General features: G+C 50.5%; 7 protein-coding genes across 7 annotated transcripts; 4 read left to right on the top strand and 3 right to left on the bottom strand.

Annotated features, from left to right (window-relative positions):
* Positions 1-2718: 2718 nt before the first annotated feature.
* F5J12DRAFT_807547 (uncharacterized protein) lies at positions 2719-3598 on the bottom strand. Its single transcript, XM_051744678.1, has 4 exons — positions 3575-3598; positions 3063-3515; positions 2935-3004; positions 2719-2874 (listed from the first exon to the last, which is right to left on the bottom strand). Exons 2-4 carry the CDS (start codon positions 3458-3460, stop codon positions 2731-2733), a joined length of 612 nt encoding a protein of 203 aa, XP_051603809.1. The 5' UTR covers positions 3461-3515; positions 3575-3598; the 3' UTR covers positions 2719-2730.
* Positions 3599-3605: 7 nt separating this feature from the next.
* F5J12DRAFT_961087 (P-loop containing nucleoside triphosphate hydrolase protein) lies at positions 3606-6937 on the top strand (the record flags this gene model as incomplete). The annotated part of the gene is made up of 11 exons (XM_051749938.1): positions 3606-3684; positions 3764-3934; positions 3985-4638; positions 4691-4855; positions 4907-5106; positions 5162-5613; positions 5664-5775; positions 5825-6017; positions 6072-6141; positions 6239-6255; positions 6622-6937. The coding sequence occupies 11 exons, from the start codon at positions 3606-3608 to the stop codon at positions 6735-6737; spliced, it is 2229 nt and encodes a 742-aa protein (XP_051603808.1). The 3' UTR covers positions 6738-6937.
* Positions 6938-7786: 849 nt separating this feature from the next.
* F5J12DRAFT_714355 (Pkinase-domain-containing protein) lies at positions 7787-11071 on the top strand (the record flags this gene model as incomplete). The annotated part of the gene is made up of 6 exons (XM_051740887.1): positions 7787-8620; positions 8669-9142; positions 9414-9704; positions 9995-10215; positions 10444-10835; positions 10890-11071. 6 exons carry the CDS (start codon positions 7787-7789, stop codon positions 11069-11071), a joined length of 2394 nt encoding a protein of 797 aa, XP_051603807.1.
* A 2591-nt stretch (positions 11072-13662) lies between these two features.
* F5J12DRAFT_714403 (1,2-dihydroxy-3-keto-5-methylthiopentene dioxygenase) lies at positions 13663-14391 on the bottom strand (the record flags this gene model as incomplete). The annotated part of the gene is made up of 4 exons (XM_051740890.1): positions 13663-13755; positions 13803-13930; positions 13986-14050; positions 14138-14391. 4 exons carry the CDS (start codon positions 14389-14391, stop codon positions 13663-13665), a joined length of 540 nt encoding a protein of 179 aa, XP_051603806.1.
* A 245-nt stretch (positions 14392-14636) lies between these two features.
* F5J12DRAFT_903690 (putative argininosuccinate lyase) lies at positions 14637-16415 on the top strand (the record flags this gene model as incomplete). Its single annotated transcript, XM_051748436.1, has 8 exons — positions 14637-14701; positions 14761-14935; positions 15001-15255; positions 15314-15660; positions 15714-15798; positions 15847-15990; positions 16089-16124; positions 16176-16415. The coding sequence occupies 8 exons, from the start codon at positions 14637-14639 to the stop codon at positions 16413-16415; spliced, it is 1347 nt and encodes a 448-aa protein (XP_051603805.1).
* Positions 16416-16727: 312 nt separating this feature from the next.
* F5J12DRAFT_903689 (t-SNARE) lies at positions 16728-18181 on the top strand (the record flags this gene model as incomplete). Its single annotated transcript, XM_051748435.1, has 8 exons — positions 16728-16755; positions 16861-17012; positions 17135-17368; positions 17441-17549; positions 17601-17677; positions 17728-17851; positions 17905-17986; positions 18037-18181. 8 exons carry the CDS (start codon positions 16728-16730, stop codon positions 18179-18181), a joined length of 951 nt encoding a protein of 316 aa, XP_051603804.1.
* Positions 18182-18469: 288 nt separating this feature from the next.
* On the bottom strand, positions 18470-19785 carry F5J12DRAFT_394448 (FAR-17a/AIG1-like protein). Its single transcript, XM_051739208.1, has 5 exons — positions 19367-19785; positions 19231-19289; positions 19115-19173; positions 18750-19059; positions 18470-18690 (listed from the first exon to the last, which is right to left on the bottom strand). The coding sequence occupies exons 1-5, from the start codon at positions 19516-19518 to the stop codon at positions 18578-18580; spliced, it is 693 nt and encodes a 230-aa protein (XP_051603803.1). The 5' UTR covers positions 19519-19785; the 3' UTR covers positions 18470-18577.
* Between the last annotated feature and the right edge of the window lie 237 nt (positions 19786-20022).

Here is a 20022-nt window from a genome sequence, read left to right as displayed (position 1 = left end):
ATCTCCCCACAACTGGCTTGACCTTTTTGCTCAGGCCTGAGGAGATTCAGCAGGACAGGCCATCTTCTATGCTACTAAGACAACCCAACCTTTGCCAGATGGTCCCTTCATTCCAGTACCTGTCAACTCCCTCAGCAAATGCAAATTTTGTGGGCTCATACCCCTTGATTGGCAGCATCCCCTTCACCAGTTCACCTGCTACCAATGTTCACACCTTGGACATTGGTCATCTGACTGCCCAGCTCACAGTGGCAACTAACAGTGAGATCCACTCCTGGGTAACACAAGGCCTCTACTTGCCTTCAGAGGACCTCAGGCCTTTGGGGGGGGGGGTGATGTTATGTGCTGCTCACATGCCTTTCCTTTTATAGACTTTCTACTTTACCACTCATCACACTTTTGAGTGACAATGTTCTGGCAACTGTGAGCTCCTACTGAACTCATGTCCTTCCTGTACATTTCCCTTTATGGTATACCCCTGTTCACCCACATTGTACTATAGCCAGACTATGTCTGATTACCTTTCCCTCTGTGATCTGCTGGTGGCCCTGATCCACACAGTCACATGATATGGGTAACCCATCTACCCCAGGTTGTCCATTTACCCCCCTATGTCATATATGTGGTTTGTTTCTCTTTCACTCCCATTCCTTCCCACTCTGCAGCTCATTCACCCTTATGCCCATGTAAGTCTGACTTGAACTGTGCCTAAGCAGGAAGGCAGGTGTATGTTTAAACATTTTCAAATGTTTGGCCCTGTGAGTACTCTACATACATATATAAACCTGCATGTATCATACCACTCCCTCATCCAAAATCTACTTTGCAACCACCCTTAGCTCTGTTTGCTGTACTCATGAAGACTTGACAGTATGACTTCGGTTGGCCAAGACTAGTGCTCCATTCACTAGTGAAGTTAAATTATGCATTACTTCTCATGACAGTCACATGCCTGTACTTCAGTACTCGATTCATGATGTGATATGAGTTGTTGGCATAACACATGGGGTCCAAAGGTAGTTTGGAGCTCTATGATGAACTCCTTCCAAGTCAGCTCAACCTACTTCTCCAGACACCCCCAGTAATGTACACACTTCTCCAGACCCTCCCATAGTGGCATCAACAAAAATGACCATCAGTTGGACTTCCAGAGATCAAATAGTCAAAATACAATCAATTCTCAACTGTGTAAATACATGGAATTGCAATACTGATATACCAATAGACACTACTTAGAGATGACAGAAATGGACTTACCATAATCATATTACCTATGTATAGAGAATCAAGTTATTTAATAGTCAGTCAAGGTCAAGAACATAGTTATGGCCTTACATGTATTGGCAGAGGAAGGGGAAAAGGGTGAGAGTAGGGCTAGAGCACTTGCCTTTAGTATGAGATAGGAGCATTGAGGTAACAAGCTTGAAGAGTAGTTCTGAGTAAAGCTGGGGGCTCATTGAGAACAGAGAAGAACTGTATGAGTTCAAACTGAGGGTGGGGAGCTTCAAGCCTAGCATGGTCTGCATAATGTACCTACTTTGTACTGTATCATATGACCAAACAAGGTTGACAATTGGCTGTGTGACATGGGCCAGTGGATGTACAGAGCCTAGTGTGTACTGTACAGAACTGTGCAGAGATCCACAACTGGGAGTATCTCTCCAGAGCTGTCCAGAGTGGACTAGCCTGGGGGCTCTGTGACTCTGTAGAGTTCTGTACAGAGCTGTACAGAACAAAGGGGTTTGCTGATTCTGTAATATCAAGGATACAAAGTAAAACATTACAAGAATAGAAAGAATTGCTGTGCTGTATTGTAGAGCACAAATTGAACAAGTGTTGTGGTCTTGTACACCCATGAATGGAAGGTGATTCTCATGGTGAGAAGAGTAGCATCAATCAATCAATGAAGACTATGGATGACTTGCCAAATCTGACAGCCACATTGCTCAGACCCCCACCTCCCCAGGCATGCCTGATGACTCACAGAGCCCCACACACCCCACCAAACACAGGGGGTGCATAAGTGTATTTTTCCTTGGACTGAGACCCAAAGGGGTTCTCAATTTAGTGCATTGTGTAGAATTAGACTTCATCAGTGGCTACAATAATATCACTCATCAAAAAAAAAATAGTAACTACTATCAGTTGTTAGTCAAGCATAGTACCAGAGTCCAGTATGTTAGAGTCAAAACTCATAGCAGCAGAGGCCCTTCAGGTATGATTCCAGAGCACTTGTAGGGCAATTCCATAACCACTTCGAGCACCACTAATGTAAAGACAGCATTCAGCTCTGAAGACCACAGCAACCACCATCCAGTTACATCATGAAAGATGCTAGGACAGAGAGAGTATGCATCACTCTGACTTCCAAGAACAATGAGGCCTAACATCCATCGCGTAGCTGCTAAGCAAGAGCACTGGATACGGGAGAAGTTCTTGAACACTGGAACTATGTACCACCATCTCAACGAAGAGAAACTGTGTTCTGCGCTGGAAGCTGTGGGAGCGAACAAACGTCTCTGAATTCGCACAGTTCAAGCACCCACCAAAGAGCTGTTTTACTATAGAAGAAGATAAGTAAAACAGGTCCATATGAGCTGGCAGTCTCCTCCGTTGGATGTGTCCGTCCCACAAATGAAGAAAATGTTGGTATGAAAAGGTAAAGTGTCAGTACGTTCCAGCAACGTGCATAAAAAATCAATCGCTCTGCTTGTAGAACGGATATATAAATCAGGAATTCGGCATTGTGGCCATAGCGTTGAACATACAAGATAATCGGGGAGATTTGGACTCCCTAACGGCTGGATTTTGCTCTAGCTCGTCTTCACGCCGTGTGGACACAAGCGTAAGGCCGCGGTCAAATCCATGGCAAGACTGAGAGCAATCGAGTTACAAATGCGGACGGGGCGAATGCACGAGAAGCATAACACATACTAAGTCTCTCCAAGTTTCCTCTTCATCATTTTCCGTTTGCAACTGATAGATTTGCATAAATCCTTTAAGACTGTAAGTGGACGAAGTAAGGAGCGGTCGTAGAAAGCTTATGGAGCAAGTTCACGAACGTGAGTCCACCATCATCAGTTACATCAAGAAACTCGATAAGTTCATCTTTTGTGTCCTGCGAAAATGGGGCACCATTCGTATCACGGGCCCACGCATCGAGACCTTCTGGGGTGAGATAGGATCCCTCTGGTGGTGTAAGAAGGGAGGGCCCATTGCGGTCTGAAGGTGGAGGTGCGGGAACGCAATATTTGGTAAAGATGTGTTTGAGACATGCCTCGAGCTGGGGGACCTCAGGCAAGTCGCAGGGAACCAGGGGTTCAGTGAAGCATACCTTTTCCGAGATCGTTCCATCGTCGTCGAGTAATTGTGCGTCCGGCTGAGCATTCCTCCTGCCCTGTCTTGAGGATGGTTCCGGGGTTCCAGGACGGGGAGATTGAACACGCGAGTCCGAATGCATCGTTGCAAATCCAATCCCCCGCAGCCAGCGACGTCCTCGACCGTGATGGTATCGTCTTGAAACCACGAACACGATTAAAGTCACGTGATCAAGACGGAGCGACACACTAGGCACCCATAGTAGTGAGTAATGATACTACAGAACTATGACTAGCAGAGCGGAGCCGCTGTCCATCGAGTCGCTGCTGCAGGAAACAGAAAGAAGAGAAAGAGGCAGCTGCAAAGGTGGGCTTGGGACAAGTTTATGAGTCGCATGTTGTGCACTGATTTGTGACACTGTAGCCCAAGTTCCTTTCTAAGGAAGAGCGTGCCAACCTTGCCATTGCCAGACGGGCTGCTGAACTCAAGGAGCAACGAGAAAGAGAAGAGAGGGCGAAGCGAGAAAAGGAGGCGCTTGAGCGTGAAGCAGAGGAAATCCGGCAGCGTGAAAGAGAACGCGAGCGTGCAACTAGATATGGGGGTGGTAACGCTCGACGTCAGTTCAGTCTCCCATTTTACAAGTGACATGCTAAGCTATACTCGCAGCTGATGACGGCGATCGCTACGGTCACCCGGACAAAGACAGTCGCTACGGACGACGGGATGGAAGAGGCAAGGATGACCGCCGCCCCCCACCCCAGCAGCCCAAGAACGGCTTCGAAAATGTACCTACTGGTCCACGGGCAGATCGTCTAAAATCCTCCAACGCTACGCCTTCGAACTCTACACCGACGTCCACACCCGCACCCCATCCCCCGGCAAGCGTTCAAAGCGAGGTCCTTCACGAGTCAACCAAAACGTTCGTTCCTCCCATGACCGAATCCGACCTCTCGGCTGTCCGAGATCGTTACCTTGGCGTTACCACCAAAAAACGCAAGATTCGTAAGATGAATGACAGAAAGTTTGTTTTTGACTGGGCAGAAGAGGAAGATACTCTTGCTGTAGATTCACCTATTGCCGTTGGAGCGAGCAGACAGGGTGCGCAGGTGATGTTTGGCCGCGGACGAGTGGGTGGAATGGACGATGGAGGTGCTTCGATGCCCGGCAGAGCAGGTCACGCAAATTTGGTCGATGCGATAGAGCGAAGGAAAGCAGCCAAGAGTGGCCTTGATGAACGACATTGGTCAGAGAAACCGCTTCATGAAATGAAAGATAGGGACTGGCGGATATTCAGAGAGGACTTCAGCATCGCTGGCCGGGGTGAGTCTGGGTCTGGCACCGCTCAACCGTGCTAAAATTTATTTGCGTCCAGGTGGATCCATACCTCACCCGCTCCGGTCTTGGGCGGAGTCGAGTATCCCTCAAATCATTTTAGATGTTATTGAAAAGATAGGTTATAAAGAACCTTCTCCTATCCAACGGCAAGCCATTCCGATTGGACTTCAGAACAGGGACATTATCGGCATCGCCGAGACTGGTGTGTGAAGTCGTTCATATTATTCCTGTTGTTTTTGATTCCGGTAACCAGGCTCTGGAAAGACTGCCGCATTCGTCATACCGATGCTCACGTTTATATCTAAACTACCCCCTTTTACTGATGACAACCGCCACCTTGGGCCGTACGCGCTAATACTTGCTCCCACTCGTGAGTTGGCACAACAAATCGAGGCGGAAACACGCAAGTTTGCGGGACCGTTGGGGTTCCGGTGCGTTTCCATAGTTGGTGGTGTAAGTAGCTTTGTTCGCAGCTTCTCAGCATTCTAACGGACCGTTTCCGCACTAGCGTGCCATGGAGGAGCAACAATTTAATCTTCGTGAGGGTGCCGAAATCATCATCGCCACGCCAGGTCGTCTGAAGGATGTTATTGAGCGGCATGTCATTGTTCTTTCTCAGTGTCGCTATATTGTCATGGATGAAGCTGATCGGATGGTGCATCTCGGTTTCGAGGCGGACTTACTCTTCATCCTTGATAAACTTCCATCTGGAGCATTGGAAGGAGAGGAAACTAACTGGCAGGAGGATGCAATGGATGTAGATGGTGAAGATGGAAGCGCGAAGAACAAAGGTCGTACGAGAGTAACGACATTGTTCTCGGCGACTATGCCTCCGGCTGTCGAGCGTCTAGCAAGAAAGTATTTGAAGCGGCCAGCAACCATTACGATCGGTGAGGCCGGGCGGGCCGTCGACACTGTCGAGCAACGTGTTGAGTTTGTCATCGGGGACGAGAAAAAGAGGTACGCATTCACTTTGAATGTCGAGCTGAGATTGACGACCATCGTGGCAGGCAACGCGTGCTAGAAATCCTCAACAGCGGAATTTACCCTTCGCCTATCATCGTCTTCGTCAACCAAAAGAAGACGGCGGACATGGTTGCGAAGGAGTTGTCCCGCGGAGGCGTAGGTGTATACTGGTATGTTTGTTGCCAGGTGCTAAAGGATATCGCAGTGGTCTACGGCTACCTTGCACTCAGGCAAAACTCAAGAACAGCGCGAGGCTTCGTTGCAATCTCTCCGTTCTGGGGATGCGGATGTTCTTGTGGCCACTGACCTTGCCGGACGTGGTATAGACGTGCAGGACGTAAGTCTGGTCATCAACTATCAGATGGCAGGCACGATCGAGGCGTATGTGCATCGCATTGGTGGGTGTTCTGGCTGGTGTTACGTCGTGGATTTACCTAACCGATCCCGTGTAGGTCGTACTGGTCGTGCTGGGAAGCAAGGAACTGCGATCACATTCCTGACGAATGATGATGACGAGGTTATGTACGTGTCGTTTCTACCCCAGTCGTGCAATCGTACCCCTGTTCTTTAATTTCTTTCGGTATTCACCATGCTAATGCGGCTGCACACTTCTTTTCAGGTACGATCTCAAGCAAGGTAAGTTTTATTACAATGTTACATGTGCTTCTTCCTCTGCAACCCCATATCTTCTGCTTGGGGTCTTTTTTTGATTATGGGATCTCCGCGCGATTTTCTGTCAATTTGGGGTCCATGACACTTTCGTACCCCGCATCCGGCATAGAGTGTCAATGTGGCATCTATTTCCGTCTTCCACTTTCTATGTTCGCACCATCGCATCCCGGTATCCCCCGCCCATCAGACTTTTCTATACGGAGATGCAATTTCCCTTATCATACATTCACCTCGTTTATGACCTTGCCTCTTTCTTTCTCGTTGTCAACGACCCCACGAAATCAACGCACTAACGCCGCCTTGTTTTTTTTTTTTTCCTTCTTCACATAGAAATTGCGAAGTCACCGGTGTCCAAGGTCCCACCAGAGCTCGCGCGTCACGAGGCTGCACAGCACAAGGTGTCTCGAGAGATGAAGCGGAAGCGGGAGGCGGAAGACCTCGGGTGAGGTGTTCGGTACGTAACGTTTGTGTGGGGTACTTGTGGAAATGTGGGTGGACAGTTGTGTTATATTTATGCACTTATACATAGGCACTATATGTGGACAGGGGTGGAATTGACAGGTTCGTCTTTTGTCATCTGTTAACAGATGTATTGATGCTTGATGGGTACACAGTTATCTGAGCGTATTCCATGTTCAAATGAGGGCATTGTGAATGCAACAATGGTGACGGTTTAAGTATTTCGATCAGTACACGCTACTATGGCGGCCGGTGCCATTCATCTTATGCACAGGTCGAGGAAGCTGGGTTGCATTGGGCTACTGCTAGCGTCCACCACTGCCACCGTGCGCATCATGATTGGCTCCCGCCTGGTGCGGAAAGCCGATCAAGTTCCCGTGAATGGCGCAAGGTTGGCATGATCGATGGTCATACGTGTATGATGGTTGGAGGTACGATGACCGTATAGGATGGAAATGGCCTTCATCCCACAGTTTCGTATGTGTGATGTCACGCAGTACTCGGAGCGTGATGAAAGGATATGAAATAGAGTGCATCAATATTGGCCCGGCGAGCGGAATCATCAACTGAGTTGTGAACAGAAGTCTCGGAGAGACTGGTAGCTGAAATGCACCACCGATCGCCTCGGAGGTTTAAGAGTAAGAGGTGAGCAACTCAGGCTGGGTACAGCACTGGATCGGTTTCAGGATTTGTACACCGGTGTTATGTTCGTAGTTAGTCAAGCGGCATGACGCGGGTAGCATTAGCTGACGTAAAGACGAGTGGACTAATAAGCACGCCAAGTCTGTGTCGTGGAGGGGTGGAGGGGGGTTGTTTTGATTGATAACGGCATGGATGGGACGGGCCGAGCAGATGTGCGATCTGCTTCCCACTCGAGAACTTGCTTGCCCAGCCTCGATAAATATTATTTGATTCACTCATGTTGTCCGCCCAGCCCATGCAGCTGCTTGTCCCACCAGAGGTCCATTACTCTCACCCCACTCACTGCTTGTCACTGACTGCCACCCCCAAACAGGACGACGAACCACCTGCGACGATGTGCCAGGTATCGTTCAAGCGTCGGTCCCCATCCACCCCACCCGCTATCCCCTCCGCCAAACCCGGTCCTCTCCACGACCTCAAGCGATTCCTCAACCACCACCTCCCACACCCTCTCCCCGTCCCCTTACCCCACCGCCATCCGTCCTCGTCCCAGACGAGCTCTGCCACCCCGTCCTCTCACAACCCGTCTCCCTCCTCCACTCTCCCCTATCCTCACCTTCTTCCCCACGACCAGAGAAGGGGTCGTGACTTCGACACCTCTGCCATCGTACACGCCATCCCCATCCTTGCTGCCACTGCACAGGCTGATCTTGGACAACTCCCTGTGACTCCACCTGCCGTTCCCACCCCACCCCACAAGCGGGACAAGGATTTCTTTGGCTTCATCCAGAAAGCTCGTCGAAAGGAAAAGGACTTGGACAAACATCCCCGCAAGAAACAGCCGCCTTCACCGAACTCGTCCGCTTCGTCCAGGCAACATAAGTCTCGCTCTCCCCCTACTACCCCCGATGCCAGCGGAACCTGCACCCCATCTCGGTCTGTCCCTTCCCTCTCCACCGCAACTCACGCCCATCTGTCCAAAAAGTACGGTAAATGGGAACGTGTCCTGGGTTCCGGCGCTGGTGGCACCGTACGGCTCATTCGTGGCCGTGCAAAGTCAGGCGGTGCTGTCTACGCAGTCAAAGAATTCAGACCACGCCGCACAGGCGAGACAGAACGGGAATACGAGAAGAAAGTTCGTGCAGAATTCTCCGTCGGTGCATGTTTGAAACATGTCAATGTGATCGAGACAGTCGACATCGTTTGCGACCACGGCCATTATTACGAGGTGCGTCCCGGTCCGCTCTTCTCTCGCCATGCTTACCCAACCCATCAGATCATGGAATACGCTCCTTACGACCTCTTTACGGTCGTCATGTCTGCCAAGATGCTCAGGCCGGAGGTCTACTGCGTCTTCCGACAAATATGTGATGGCGTCGCTTATCTCCACTCTTTGGGTCTCGCACACAGGGATCTCAAACTAGATAATTGCGTTCTAACCAAGGGTGACGTTGTCAAACTCATCGATTTCGGCACTGCAGTCGTATTCGCTTACCCCGGGAGCTCCAGTTGGGGTGGTGCCAGTTCCAACACCTCCGGCGTCGAGACGTCCAATGCACCAGGTACTAGTGGCAACGGACGACCGGTGTTAGGATACACTAGCACTCAACCATCTATGCCGCACACTCATGCTCGTCTCATCAAGGCAACAGGCATCGTCGGCAGCGATCCTTATCTCGCTCCAGAAGTCTTGGCAGGCGCTGATTACGATCCACGCAAATCGGATGTATGGAGTGTCGGTGTTATTTTCGTGAGTCAACATTCTTTATGGTTGATAGGTTTTTTTCTCGTTCTTGTCTTCGACTGGGCGCGGCGCCAAGACCCGAATTTGCCACCACAGCACCATAAATAGCGCCGTTTGTCCCTGTTTGGATGCTGGTGCTAAAATGCGGATGCTATTCGCGCCTTTTGCCAACTGAATAACTTAAGTGGGGTCACATGAACTCTTTTTTGTCGTCCTCGCCTTCCCCATTCTCTTGGTAATGAACCGTTTGACGCTGACTCAATAATTACGTCCGCAGGTATGCATGATGTTGCGTCGCTTCCCGTGGGCCGTGCCAGATCGCGAGCGGGATAATTCGTTCAAGGCTTTTCTAGAAGCTGAGAGCGAGAACCCTACGCTCCAGCATGAGGCTGCCAAGGCCAAGACGACTGCGCTTCGCACCAAGACCAAGAAAGTAGAGGACCCGGCCAAGAGGAAACGGAAAGGGAATGGTGTCGGAAAGAGAGCGGAGGAAGATGTGGCGAAGAAAGAAGACACTTCCGCAGCCAACACGACGGCCGGAACTCTGAACAAGAAAGACACCCTCACAGTGCCAAGGACTGCGTCGCCTTGCGGTATATCCTCGGTTCTGGCATTCGTGCACTAGTGCTAACGAGGCTGTACGTAGATGTCCACAGTGTTCCAGATGATGCCAAGTCCCTCGTGAGCACGCTAAGCGTTAGCACTTATGCATATCCACCGAGCGCAAGCACATATCCTTATCGGACTAGCGAAGGAAGGGTTCCCAGCGTGTGTTCTCAGTGTGGCTGCCTCTGGTACGAGAGCGACACAGGTGGCGACAGTGCGGGTGAGGGCGAGGAGGGACGAGAGGCGAGTGAGGATGGTCAGGAGCACGAAGACTGTCGTCAACATCAGCGTCAACGGTCCATTACCCGTCATGTGCTTTTGAGCCCTGGTCAAGGAATTCGCACGACGACGTTACCTGTTCTTTGCAGTAATCCAGAACCGGCGGAAGGTACGGAGATGGACAAGAGTGTATTGGAGTTTGGTCGGCCAGGACAATCGACGGAGAGTTTGCCTGCACTGGGGAATCCCTCTCCGTCGTCCGCTGCGGCATTGGTTGCGAGCCAGGTCAACGGGACGGGATTGAAAGTGCGTGATTATGCAGTGCCAGGGTTAACAGCACCTACGCTGGAAAGTGGGGAACTGCTTTCGTGTTCAAGGACGCCATCTGCGTCACATCCACAGCTTCAATCACGGTCGCGCTCGCCTGCCCCGTCTTTACCACCGCCTTCGCCTTCTCCGGCTCCATCGCGCTCCACTTCTAGCTCGAAGGAGTTGAAGACGTCAGAGCCTGCGTCTGTACAATCCCCGCCGTCTGCCAGTACCTCATCTCCGTCTGATAAGCCTGTACCTTCTACCGTGAAACGTACGCCCGCCGATGGCAATGGAAGCACCTCGCCCTCTCCGCAGCCGCGTAAGCCCACCTACACCCGTGCACGGACCTCTTCGCATTCCTCTCCCAATTCAATATTCCGACTTCTTCCGCGCGAGACGCGACCTGCACTCAGACGTATGCTGTGCTTCGACCCGCGTGCGCGTGCGACCATGGGTGAGTTGTTGTTTGGGAGAAAGCACGCCCCAGGAGTCTTCGCTTTGGACGAAGGGGACAAATGTTATTGTGAGGAAGACTCGGAAAGTTCTGATCACGAAGAGGACAGTTCCGCTGTTGAAGATGATGAGGCTGCCAACGATGAAACAGAGGCAGATCTAGATGACAGTGGGCCAGAGGACGAAGAGTCGGACGAATACGATTCGTGGATACGGAGCATCGAAGTGTGCACGTGCGACGGACCACCCAAGCATGTGCATGTGAGGATTGCGGACGAAAAAGCTGGTCGAAAGAATGTTTTTCTAGCGCTTCTGCCTACCGGGGACAATTGCGTTCTCCTCTGACCAACCCCCCGACCCCGCCGCTGCCGTATCGACCATCGCATTATGCTTAGAGATGTCCCCTGTTCTCTGTCGATGCCTACTCGTCCAGTTCAGCGAGTCCACTGTAGGCCCGCGATCCTATAGTGTGGCATCCAATGTCTCCTCCAACCCAGTTCACTCCATTTATGCGATGCGATGTTTGGCAAATCTTTTTATGCGTTTTTTTCTTCTCTCGTCATGGACGTGCAACACTCACTGTATATTTCCATTTCATCATCATCGCCATCAGCACCATCCGTAGCTCTCTATGCTTTAGTCTCGCTTAATCCGTTCACTCATTATATTCTATTTTTTCGCTTTTCTTGATGTCCTCGCGATCACTCGTTTTCTCTCATTTTCCTCTATCCACCCACGACCTCGCCTTTGCCCCCATTGGTGCGGTGCTAGGCACCACACCACCTCTGCGCTGTTACACTCCCCGCCACTATCATCCCTCTTTACCCTACGATGCCTCCTGCACACGATCCTCACTTCGCACCACGACCATCTCACACGTCGACTTACCCCATCGCGGAACGTTATTTACACTACACTCATATACAGAATCGAAGACAAGAGAGAAACGTCGACCTAAGCATCTCATAGTTTCCCGGTATTTGCCTTGTTTGTATATAGAGCTGGCGATCTATAGGAGAGAGGGCCTCGTGGTGTATGGCCCCCGGTTATTTCCCGGATATGCGTAGAACTGGTGTATGAATGTGCTTAAGCGAGACTTGGTGCGATTGTACGGTACACCAGACCAAGATGAGTTACTTCGTTTCCTCCTACTGTCTCCTTACCTGCACGCTTTCGCTAATGATGCACACCTTTCTGAATGCATTACTGATCTCATGCGCATTCACTACCATTGACCTGACAGACGTCAATTGGTGCATTCGATCTCATGGAACCTGGGAACGTTTTCAACACTGTAAGTAACTTGGCGTTACTATCCACGGCACGGGCGAGCAAAAGCTCCGGAAACGTATCCATTTGGATAGCCCATTGACAACAAAACAAAAGATGTGAAGGCGAGGGAGGGAAGATCGATCTTCCAGGTAAGTAAGTCACCGGGAGACCGCTGTCCTGCAACGTGGACTATAGGCGAATAGAGTCACGCGGAAAAACGAGGAGGACCCTAAAATTGACCAATAGAAATTCGAGCGGTACACAGCTGTGCATGCGGATTTGCTACGGTGGAAGTGAAATTGTTTTCAAACCGGTGATCTACTACCATCCGATCAAACCTCCGGCCGCCCAGGGGTGCATACTAGTGGTAGCTACGGCCCGATCCACGATTGGAGCCACGACGACCCGAGAACCGTGAATGGCCGACGCAACTCGCACCCGTGTCTCTCGGGCGGCTTTACCTCGGATGAGCTGAACAGCTCTTGGTTTGTCACCTGAGGTCTAATGATGTGGGTGGTTGACAAAGAGGAAATGATTGACTCAGACAGGCCTGCCCCACAGGCCACTTCCTATTGTACGTGTTCAAGCAGACTTACACGTGGGCAGGCGTCTGGCTGTCAAGGTTTATTGTGACGCGGTAAGGCAAATTCTGTAACAAGTTCTCCAGGTCATCGTCTGTGGGGACCGGGCCGCTACTCGACGAAATAAGCGAACAGAGGATAGGAGGGGACGTGCTATACTCGTCTTCGCCTTGGGCCCGGTCGGTGCACTAATCAGAAGGTCATGACATTTAGAAACTCGTCTTACTTGCTCACACTTACTAGACAGAGGATAGGACTGACCAACCGGCTTTTTAACTTGTTGGTGCATATGCATACATATAAATTTTGCCAAGCCAGGTGCAACAAGTTCCATCGACTTACCTTCCGTATCGATGGAGCTCCAACTTCGCTGCTCATCTGTTTCTGGTGTCAGTAATGCTGGGTCGGACACCATTTTCCTCCTCGTCGACAGGTGCACTCATCTGAATAGCAATGCCATTACAACCACCAATTGTGCGGGATAATACAATGTCCTGCGTATAACGCGAAACGGGATCATGGATGTGTTGTGTCTCAATTCTCAACTAGATGATCGCAGGCACCAACAACATACAGGGCGCGACGAGAGATGCACTATTTGCGATGAGTGATGCCTTGCGTGTGTCCAGAATGGTGTGTCTATACCGTTTTGTGCCTCCGGTTCCTGTTCGGTCTTGCACGCTATACTGAGGTTGATCTGGATCAGGAGCTCCACTTCTCCCAGCAGGAAGCGCAAATGGACGCCAAGGAAATTCGCCGCGGTCATGCTGGACAAGTGCTTCAACGGACTACTTGTTTGAGCGGATTGAAACGATGTGCTTAGGGGAATCCGCGGCTCTTGGCAGTACCTAGCCTGGTGAACGTGCATATGAGTGTTTATATAATCTATCGAATTCAGTACACGTATGATGCAAAGCGACATACCTGACAAGCACGCAAAAATCTTTATTCTCTCTGACAGCTAGAGTGTGGATAAATCGCAGCACAGATGCGCTCACAACATATAAGAATACAAAACACAGCGCAGTACATCCGAGTCTAGAGAACCTACATTCCATCCATCTACGATGTAAAGGGTAGGGTTTAGTTGACAGCGATGGTCTTGAGATACTGCTGCCTGTGAGGATTGGCATCCGTTTCTGCATCCCTGTTGTAAGGAGTCCACTTTGGCTCATCCTAAGGTGGTCCTCAGCCAGGATATCATGAAGTACAGCATAATATACCTTGAACAGCCTCATGGCCTTGATCATATTGCGTCGATCGAGTGTGAAACGGTGGTAGATGCCAGCTGGAAGGACTATCAAATCCCCGGCGCTAACTGCAATTCGGATCCAGGAGTCGGATGGGTGTTCTGAATGCAAGGTACGTGAGAGGGAAGACATCTAGCCGGCACCTCGCCAACGTACCCCGTACATCGAAGTAGCCGCTTCCCTCTAGGGTGTACCTGATTTCCTCGTCTTCATGCATATGTCTGAGAGTGAGGGCAGAACATTCCGCCGATATGCGTGATCAATTATCATCCGTAAGGTATGACACCCATATCTGATACACTACTCACTCTTCGTAGAACATCTTGATCTTGCTCTCGTACAGCTCGCCTAGGCCCTCCTTCGTAATGGTGATGACGTCTCTGTTCTTGTAGTCCCGTTCTCTCGCGACAGCATCGATTTCCGGATACTGACCGTTGGTGGAGACGGGGATCTGCCAGCGGAGGACTCCGATCTTGTCGAGGACGGCAGGATCGACAGGCTTTCCACTATCATGTGGGGCACGCTGGTCGCCAGGAAGGTCATCGAAGTAATAGGCGCGCATGATGGTGGTAGTTGGGAATCAAATTAGATGCAAGTGGTCTGACAAGTCCCACTTTAAGAAACTCGTTGTTACTATAGGGCTGTGGCCGTCGAAAAACCATCAAGTCATGATTCACAGCCCAGTTAACAGGGACGCTCAGGTTATCATGAACTGTCCCTGCGCAGGCTCAGTTGACACTAGTACTAGAACGATCCCTTTGTTGTGGTTTATAAATAAGGAAATTATCATTTTCCCTTCGAATCACCATGTCTGATCAACCAGCCAAGCAAAAACTATGGGGTGGTCGGTTTACTGGCAAGACAGATCCTCTGTGAGACGGCCCTACGCGTACTACGATCGGTCGAGTTGGTGCTGACGATGTATCAAAAGTATGCACGAGTTCAATCAGTCACTCAAGTATGATCAGCGAATGCATGCGGCAGACATCCGAGGCTCGATCGCGTACGCGAAAGCCCTCACTCGTGTCGGCATTCTGACTAAGGAAGAAGAGACCAAAATGATCGAGGGTCTCGAGGCCGTTGGGAGGGAATGGACAATCGGTCAGGCAAGTCAACGGCATTACCCAGTGTTTCAGGCTGTTTCATGTTTAGGTCGTGACACACTGTGTAGTTCAAAGCTGAGCCTGATGATGAAGATATCCACACTGCGAACGAAAGACGGCTCAGTCAGTTGATCGGCTCTGAGATCGGAGGGAAACTCCATACAGGCCGATCGAGGAACGATCAGGTCGCGACTGATATGCGCCTCTGGTTGCTCGACGAAGTGGAGGACATACAGGCTAGTCTCAAGGCTCTCATTCGCGTCATCATCGAGCGCGCGGACAAGGAGCGTGACATTTTGCTTCCTGGATATACTCACCTACAGGTTCGTCGACAGCCTATACCAGGCTGTACGTAGAAATTGACTTGGGCACGCTTTTCAGCGTGGTCAACCGATTCGATGGTCACACTTCCTGCTCTCGCACGCGTTGTCATTCCGGTATGATCTTGAGCGCCTTCAACAACTCATCCCCCGTATCTCCGTCCTACCCCTCGGCAGTGGAGCACTTGCTGGCAATCCCTTTGCCGTCGATCGTGAATTCCTTGCGAAAGAGCTAGGTTTCAAGTCTCTGGCTGAGAACAGCATGTGGGGAGTGGGAGACCGCGACTTCATCGCCGAGTTTCTCATGTGGGCCAGTTTGACGATGACCCACATGAGTCGTATCTCCGAGGACCTGATCATTTACTCCACTGCAGAGTTTGGCTTCGTCACCTTGAGCGATGCCTACAGGTTAGTTTGTGCGCCATTCTTTCGAAGTGCCACCAATTCTTACGCGAGGAAAGTACCGGCTCGAGTATTATGCCTCAAAAGAAAAATCCCGATTCGCTCGAGTTGCTTCGAGGAAAATCCGGTCGGATTTTTGGCCACGTAAAACGAACCTATCTTGACTGGTTCGTCTTAACTGACGATGAATAGATGGCCGGATTCATGATGACGCTCAAGGGCCTCCCTTCAACCTATAACAAGGATCTGCAGGAGGACAAGGAGCCCTTGTTCGATGCCGCAGATAATATATCTGCGTCCCTAAAAATCGCTGAAGGTGTCATTGCGACGATGGAGGTGAGTCCTTGTTCATCCTATGCAGGACACACCCTTATAGCTTCTTTGGTAGGTATACGGAGACAAGATGCGTCAAGCCCTGACTATGGACGTCCTAGGCGACCGACTTGGCGGATTACCTTGTGCGCAAAGGGGTACGTCCCAGTTCAGGCTCACTGTGGCGATGATGTATTTAATGTCCGCAGGTGCCCTTCCGTGAGACCCACCACGTGTCGGGACGGGCTGTTGCGTTGGCTGAAGCAAGAAGATGCCAGCTGAACGATCTCAACGTGGACGACTACAAGAAACTGCACCCGAAGTTTGATGACGATGTCGTGCAAGTATTTGATTTCGAGGCTAGCGTGGAGAGGAGAATGGCGATCGGGGGACCCAGTCGGAAGACACTTGACAGGCAAATATCCGTCCTCCGTGCTGCGCTCCAGTAGGAGCGTGTGGAAGCAAAAACACTCTTATGTAACCGGAAGTGTAATAGAGGATACCTTGAGCAGTATTATTGTTGTGCTGTACGGTGCCAGGAGGCGATGTTTGTGGCAGTTTGCAGGGAGGAACAAAATCAGCATCTGTTGACTTGGCGTGGACAACTTGCCCTTCCAACTTTTCTTCTTGTACAGGTCTAGGCTTATTTTACTGACAGGTACCTGCAGCGTTTGAAGTTGGAAACCACAGTCGTCGTCGGTCCCTCTTAGTTTACACGCCCCTTCCTTCCACCTATCTACCATCTTCTCTGACGATACGTCATGGATAGACTCGCAGCAATGAGAGTCAGTCGCGTGCTTTTTGCACCTCCTCCCTAATGCTAATGTGTTCTTCGCGTTCATTGACAGGCCCAGCAACAGGGCAGGTAAGCAAGCGCTATTTGATCGAGTACAGTATCTGACTACGTTGCCTCTGCCTGCACATGGCGTTGCAGCCGCGGTGGACCGTACTCTCGAGCAGACGACCGTGCCTATGAGATGGCCGAAGTTAACAGCACTACAAACTTGACGGGCGGAGGGGACGGCATGAATGCCTTTTATTCAGAGGTCTGCTCCTTTTCTTTGCATGCAGGCTACAAGCTAAACGCTCCCCTGTCACCTGTGCCTTGACTATGATTCGGCGCTCGTTTGTCCGCTCACGCGCTGCTATCAATCATTCTAATATGTAGATTTCATCCATCCAAGACAGCCTCAAAACATTCAACACCAACGTGTCGCGCATCGACGAGCTGCACTCCCGCTCACTCAACAACACCGACGATGCTGCGCAGCAGCGCGTGGTTTCGCAGTTAGAGCAGCTTGTGGCAGAGACCAGCGAGTTGAGTACCCAGCTCAAGCGACGAATCCAGACACTCGAGAGACAAGGTGGAAGTGGACGGGACGGCCAAATCCGCAAACAACAGGTACGCCCCGACTTTCTTCCGTTCGTGGACTGGAGCCGGTGGGGGGCTGGACTTACACTTGCATGCAACCAGACTGCTTTCGTGAAGTCGAAGTTTGTGGATGCTATTCAGAACTATCAACAAGTTGAGCAGCAACATCGCCAAAAATACAAGCAGCGCATAGAGAGGCAGGTTAAGATTGGTGCGTGTAGCCTTGTGTAGCGCTGAACTTCCTTAATTGATGTCTTGCCAGTCAAACCGGACGCGACTCCCGAAGAGATACGGGCTGCGGTCGACGACGAGAGCGGAGGGCAGATTTTCAGTCAAGCCGTAAGTTGTCTGTGGTGATCCTCAAACTACAGGTCTTCACTTATCGTTAGCTCATGAACTCAAACCGATATGGTGAATCAAGAGCAGCTTATCGGGAGGTGCAAGCGCGGCATCAAGACATACTACGAATCGAGAAAACCATTGCCGAGCTTGCGCAATTGTTTAATGATGTCAGTTTCCACTCTAATTGTGGCGGGACTACAGTTCATGGTGGTCGCACAGATGAGCGTCTTGGTTGAGCAACAGGATGAGAACGATAAATGCCATTCAAACAACTGCCGCGACAGTGGAGAAAGATACGGAAGTGGGGTACGTTGTGCCGATAATCGTTCTTTCATTTCAGCTGAATGCAGGTTCAGACTTCAACACACCGAAAAGGCTGTCGTGTCAGCACGGGCTGCTCGCAAGAAACGATGGATCTGTTTCTTCATTTCGCTTCTTATCCTTATCATCGTTGGTGTCGTCGTGGCGGTGGTTATCACGAACAACACGAAGAAGACGTAACAGGTTCTGCCCTGATTATTGCCTTATATTCCGGTTCCCTGATTATATCTTTGCTAATATCTTGATTCAACCGGCGCACTATTATGTGCTTGGCACCTTCTGCCGTCTCTCCCATTCCTTACTCTCGAACGTGTCTCTCTTTTTTTTATACATTCTCATGGACAGCTCGCCCGCAAACTAGATACCTGCGAGGAAACTGAATAACGATAGGGTTATTTATTGATTTCGTTGCACCGCAAGATCCTATTCTGTCTACGCTTGTAGGATGAAATTATTAAAACAATCCCTTCAAATATGTGGCATAAAAGATGTTCAAGATCCCTGGGGTAAATAATATGAAGTGCGCTGGTATCACCTGAGTCGTATAGCACTCCATATAAAGGTAGATGGGTGCAGTTATGCGTGCAGGCAGTTCAGGAATCTCAAGGAAACAAATGCCAATGCAGTGACACAGGCATATACCACAGCACGGCCTTCTGGTGGGTTGATCGTCAAGAAAGGGTATGGGACTGTGCAGAGAAGTGCCATCAGGATCATGCTCCTATCAACTCCCATGATGTGTACTCACAAACACCATTGTGGGAACTGCAATATTCGACCCAGCAAGCATATAGGATTCCGTAAAGAAGGAGAGTGATTGGTGCAGATTTGTTCAGCTGCCAGCTGCTCAACTTTCGTTCGAAGGCGAGGAAGTCGGCAAGGACCGTAACGAAAGGCGCGACGTGCATGGCCATGTCGACATGTAGCGGAGGACGAACTAACGTTGGGGAGGGACTAGGTGAATCTTGTGCGCCAGCGAAAGAGTTTTCCGGACGAAGAATCAACTTCGGAAAGAAAAAGTACAGTGACCAATAGATGCTCGTCACCACGAAGGCGAGCTAGAAGGAGTTAAATCTTTCTTGCAAGGAACAACATGGTGTACTCCAAGCTTACCGGCAAAGCTACCATGAGGAGCATCCTCTTGACGGAGCGGATCAGTCCAAGTTGACGAACTGATCGTGTGAGTGAGTTGTTTGCCATCCAACAGCAGATGGATGAGCAAGGTGTACCTCCGGGGAAGAGATCCCAAACGAGACAAAGTCCCATATACGCCCATGCGCCCACAAGCCTGATCAAGTTAGAAGGAATTGCAATGAGATTATGCTTTCAGATATGAGTACTCGAGGCAAAACGAGAAAAACATACGCTTGGATTGTAAGAAACTGAAGATGCCCACCCTTTTGCTTGCTGATCAACTCATCGAAAGGAAGGGTTCCGATCCTCGACCAGGCGTAGGCCAAGATAGACGCGGCAGTTGCGTGCAACGCAAGGGGCCTGCTGCTCAACGTTTTCTGCATTCTAACGAATTCAGGATGTAGGAGTGTAACACGGACGAGAAGAAGGGGCAAGAACGTGGTTGTGATATAAAGGAAGGCTGCTAATAACTGCTTCGCCCGAGGGATGGACTTGCGTGTGAGTCCTGCTAGGCGTGGAAAGGCGGCGTTGATGCCATCTCACAAGCTTGCACACGACCACACGTTTCGGGCATCAGTGCACCGGGGGGAAAGCACTGCTGCCAGTACTTGAGACTCTGAATTGAGTACATTCGGACTTTTCGGATCTCATCCCTGATGATCCTTGTTGCCCGCAGCTCGCCGATGCACATGTGAGGCGGGTACTTTGTAGTATCCGAACAAGATATGACGTCCGTCGGCATTCGGGGAACTTTGTTGATTTTTTGGGAAGAATGGAGACCGTCGGACATAGGTACGTCGTCACCGGCAAGTTGGTGTCTCACGCCGGAGTTCCTCTACTGATCAACTGAGCTAACCAAAATCAATATCCGTGTCGATTATTACCCC

Source organism: Pisolithus orientalis, assembly GCF_024613125.1.
Source record: "Pisolithus orientalis strain OTSU chromosome Unknown F5J12scaffold_4, whole genome shotgun sequence".
NCBI lineage: Eukaryota > Fungi > Basidiomycota > Agaricomycetes > Boletales > Pisolithaceae > Pisolithus > Pisolithus orientalis.
The sequence above is the reverse complement of the archived record's forward strand: the minus strand, read 5'-3'. Positions and strand labels throughout refer to the sequence as shown.

Coding starts and splice junctions, on each gene's coding strand:
- F5J12DRAFT_807547 (XM_051744678.1), bottom strand. CDS start 3,460: ATGCATTCGGACTCGCGTGTTCAATCTCCCCGTCCTGGAACCCCGGAA. Junction 3,005..3,062: donor ACTGATGATGGTGGACTCAC/GTTCGTGAACTT, acceptor GTCCACTTACAG/TCTTAAAGGATTTATGCAAA. Junction 2,875..2,934: donor AGGAAACTTGGAGAGACTTA/GTATGTGTTATG, acceptor GATTGCTCTCAG/TCTTGCCATGGATTTGACCG.
- F5J12DRAFT_394448 (XM_051739208.1), bottom strand. CDS start 19,518: ATGCAGAAAACGTTGAGCAGCAGGCCCCTTGCGTTGCACGCAACTGCC. Junction 19,290..19,366: donor CAGTTTCTTACAATCCAAGC/GTATGTTTTTCT, acceptor TAACTTGATCAG/GCTTGTGGGCGCATGGGCGT. Junction 19,060..19,114: donor TCCTCATGGTAGCTTTGCCG/GTAAGCTTGGAG, acceptor AACTCCTTCTAG/CTCGCCTTCGTGGTGACGAG.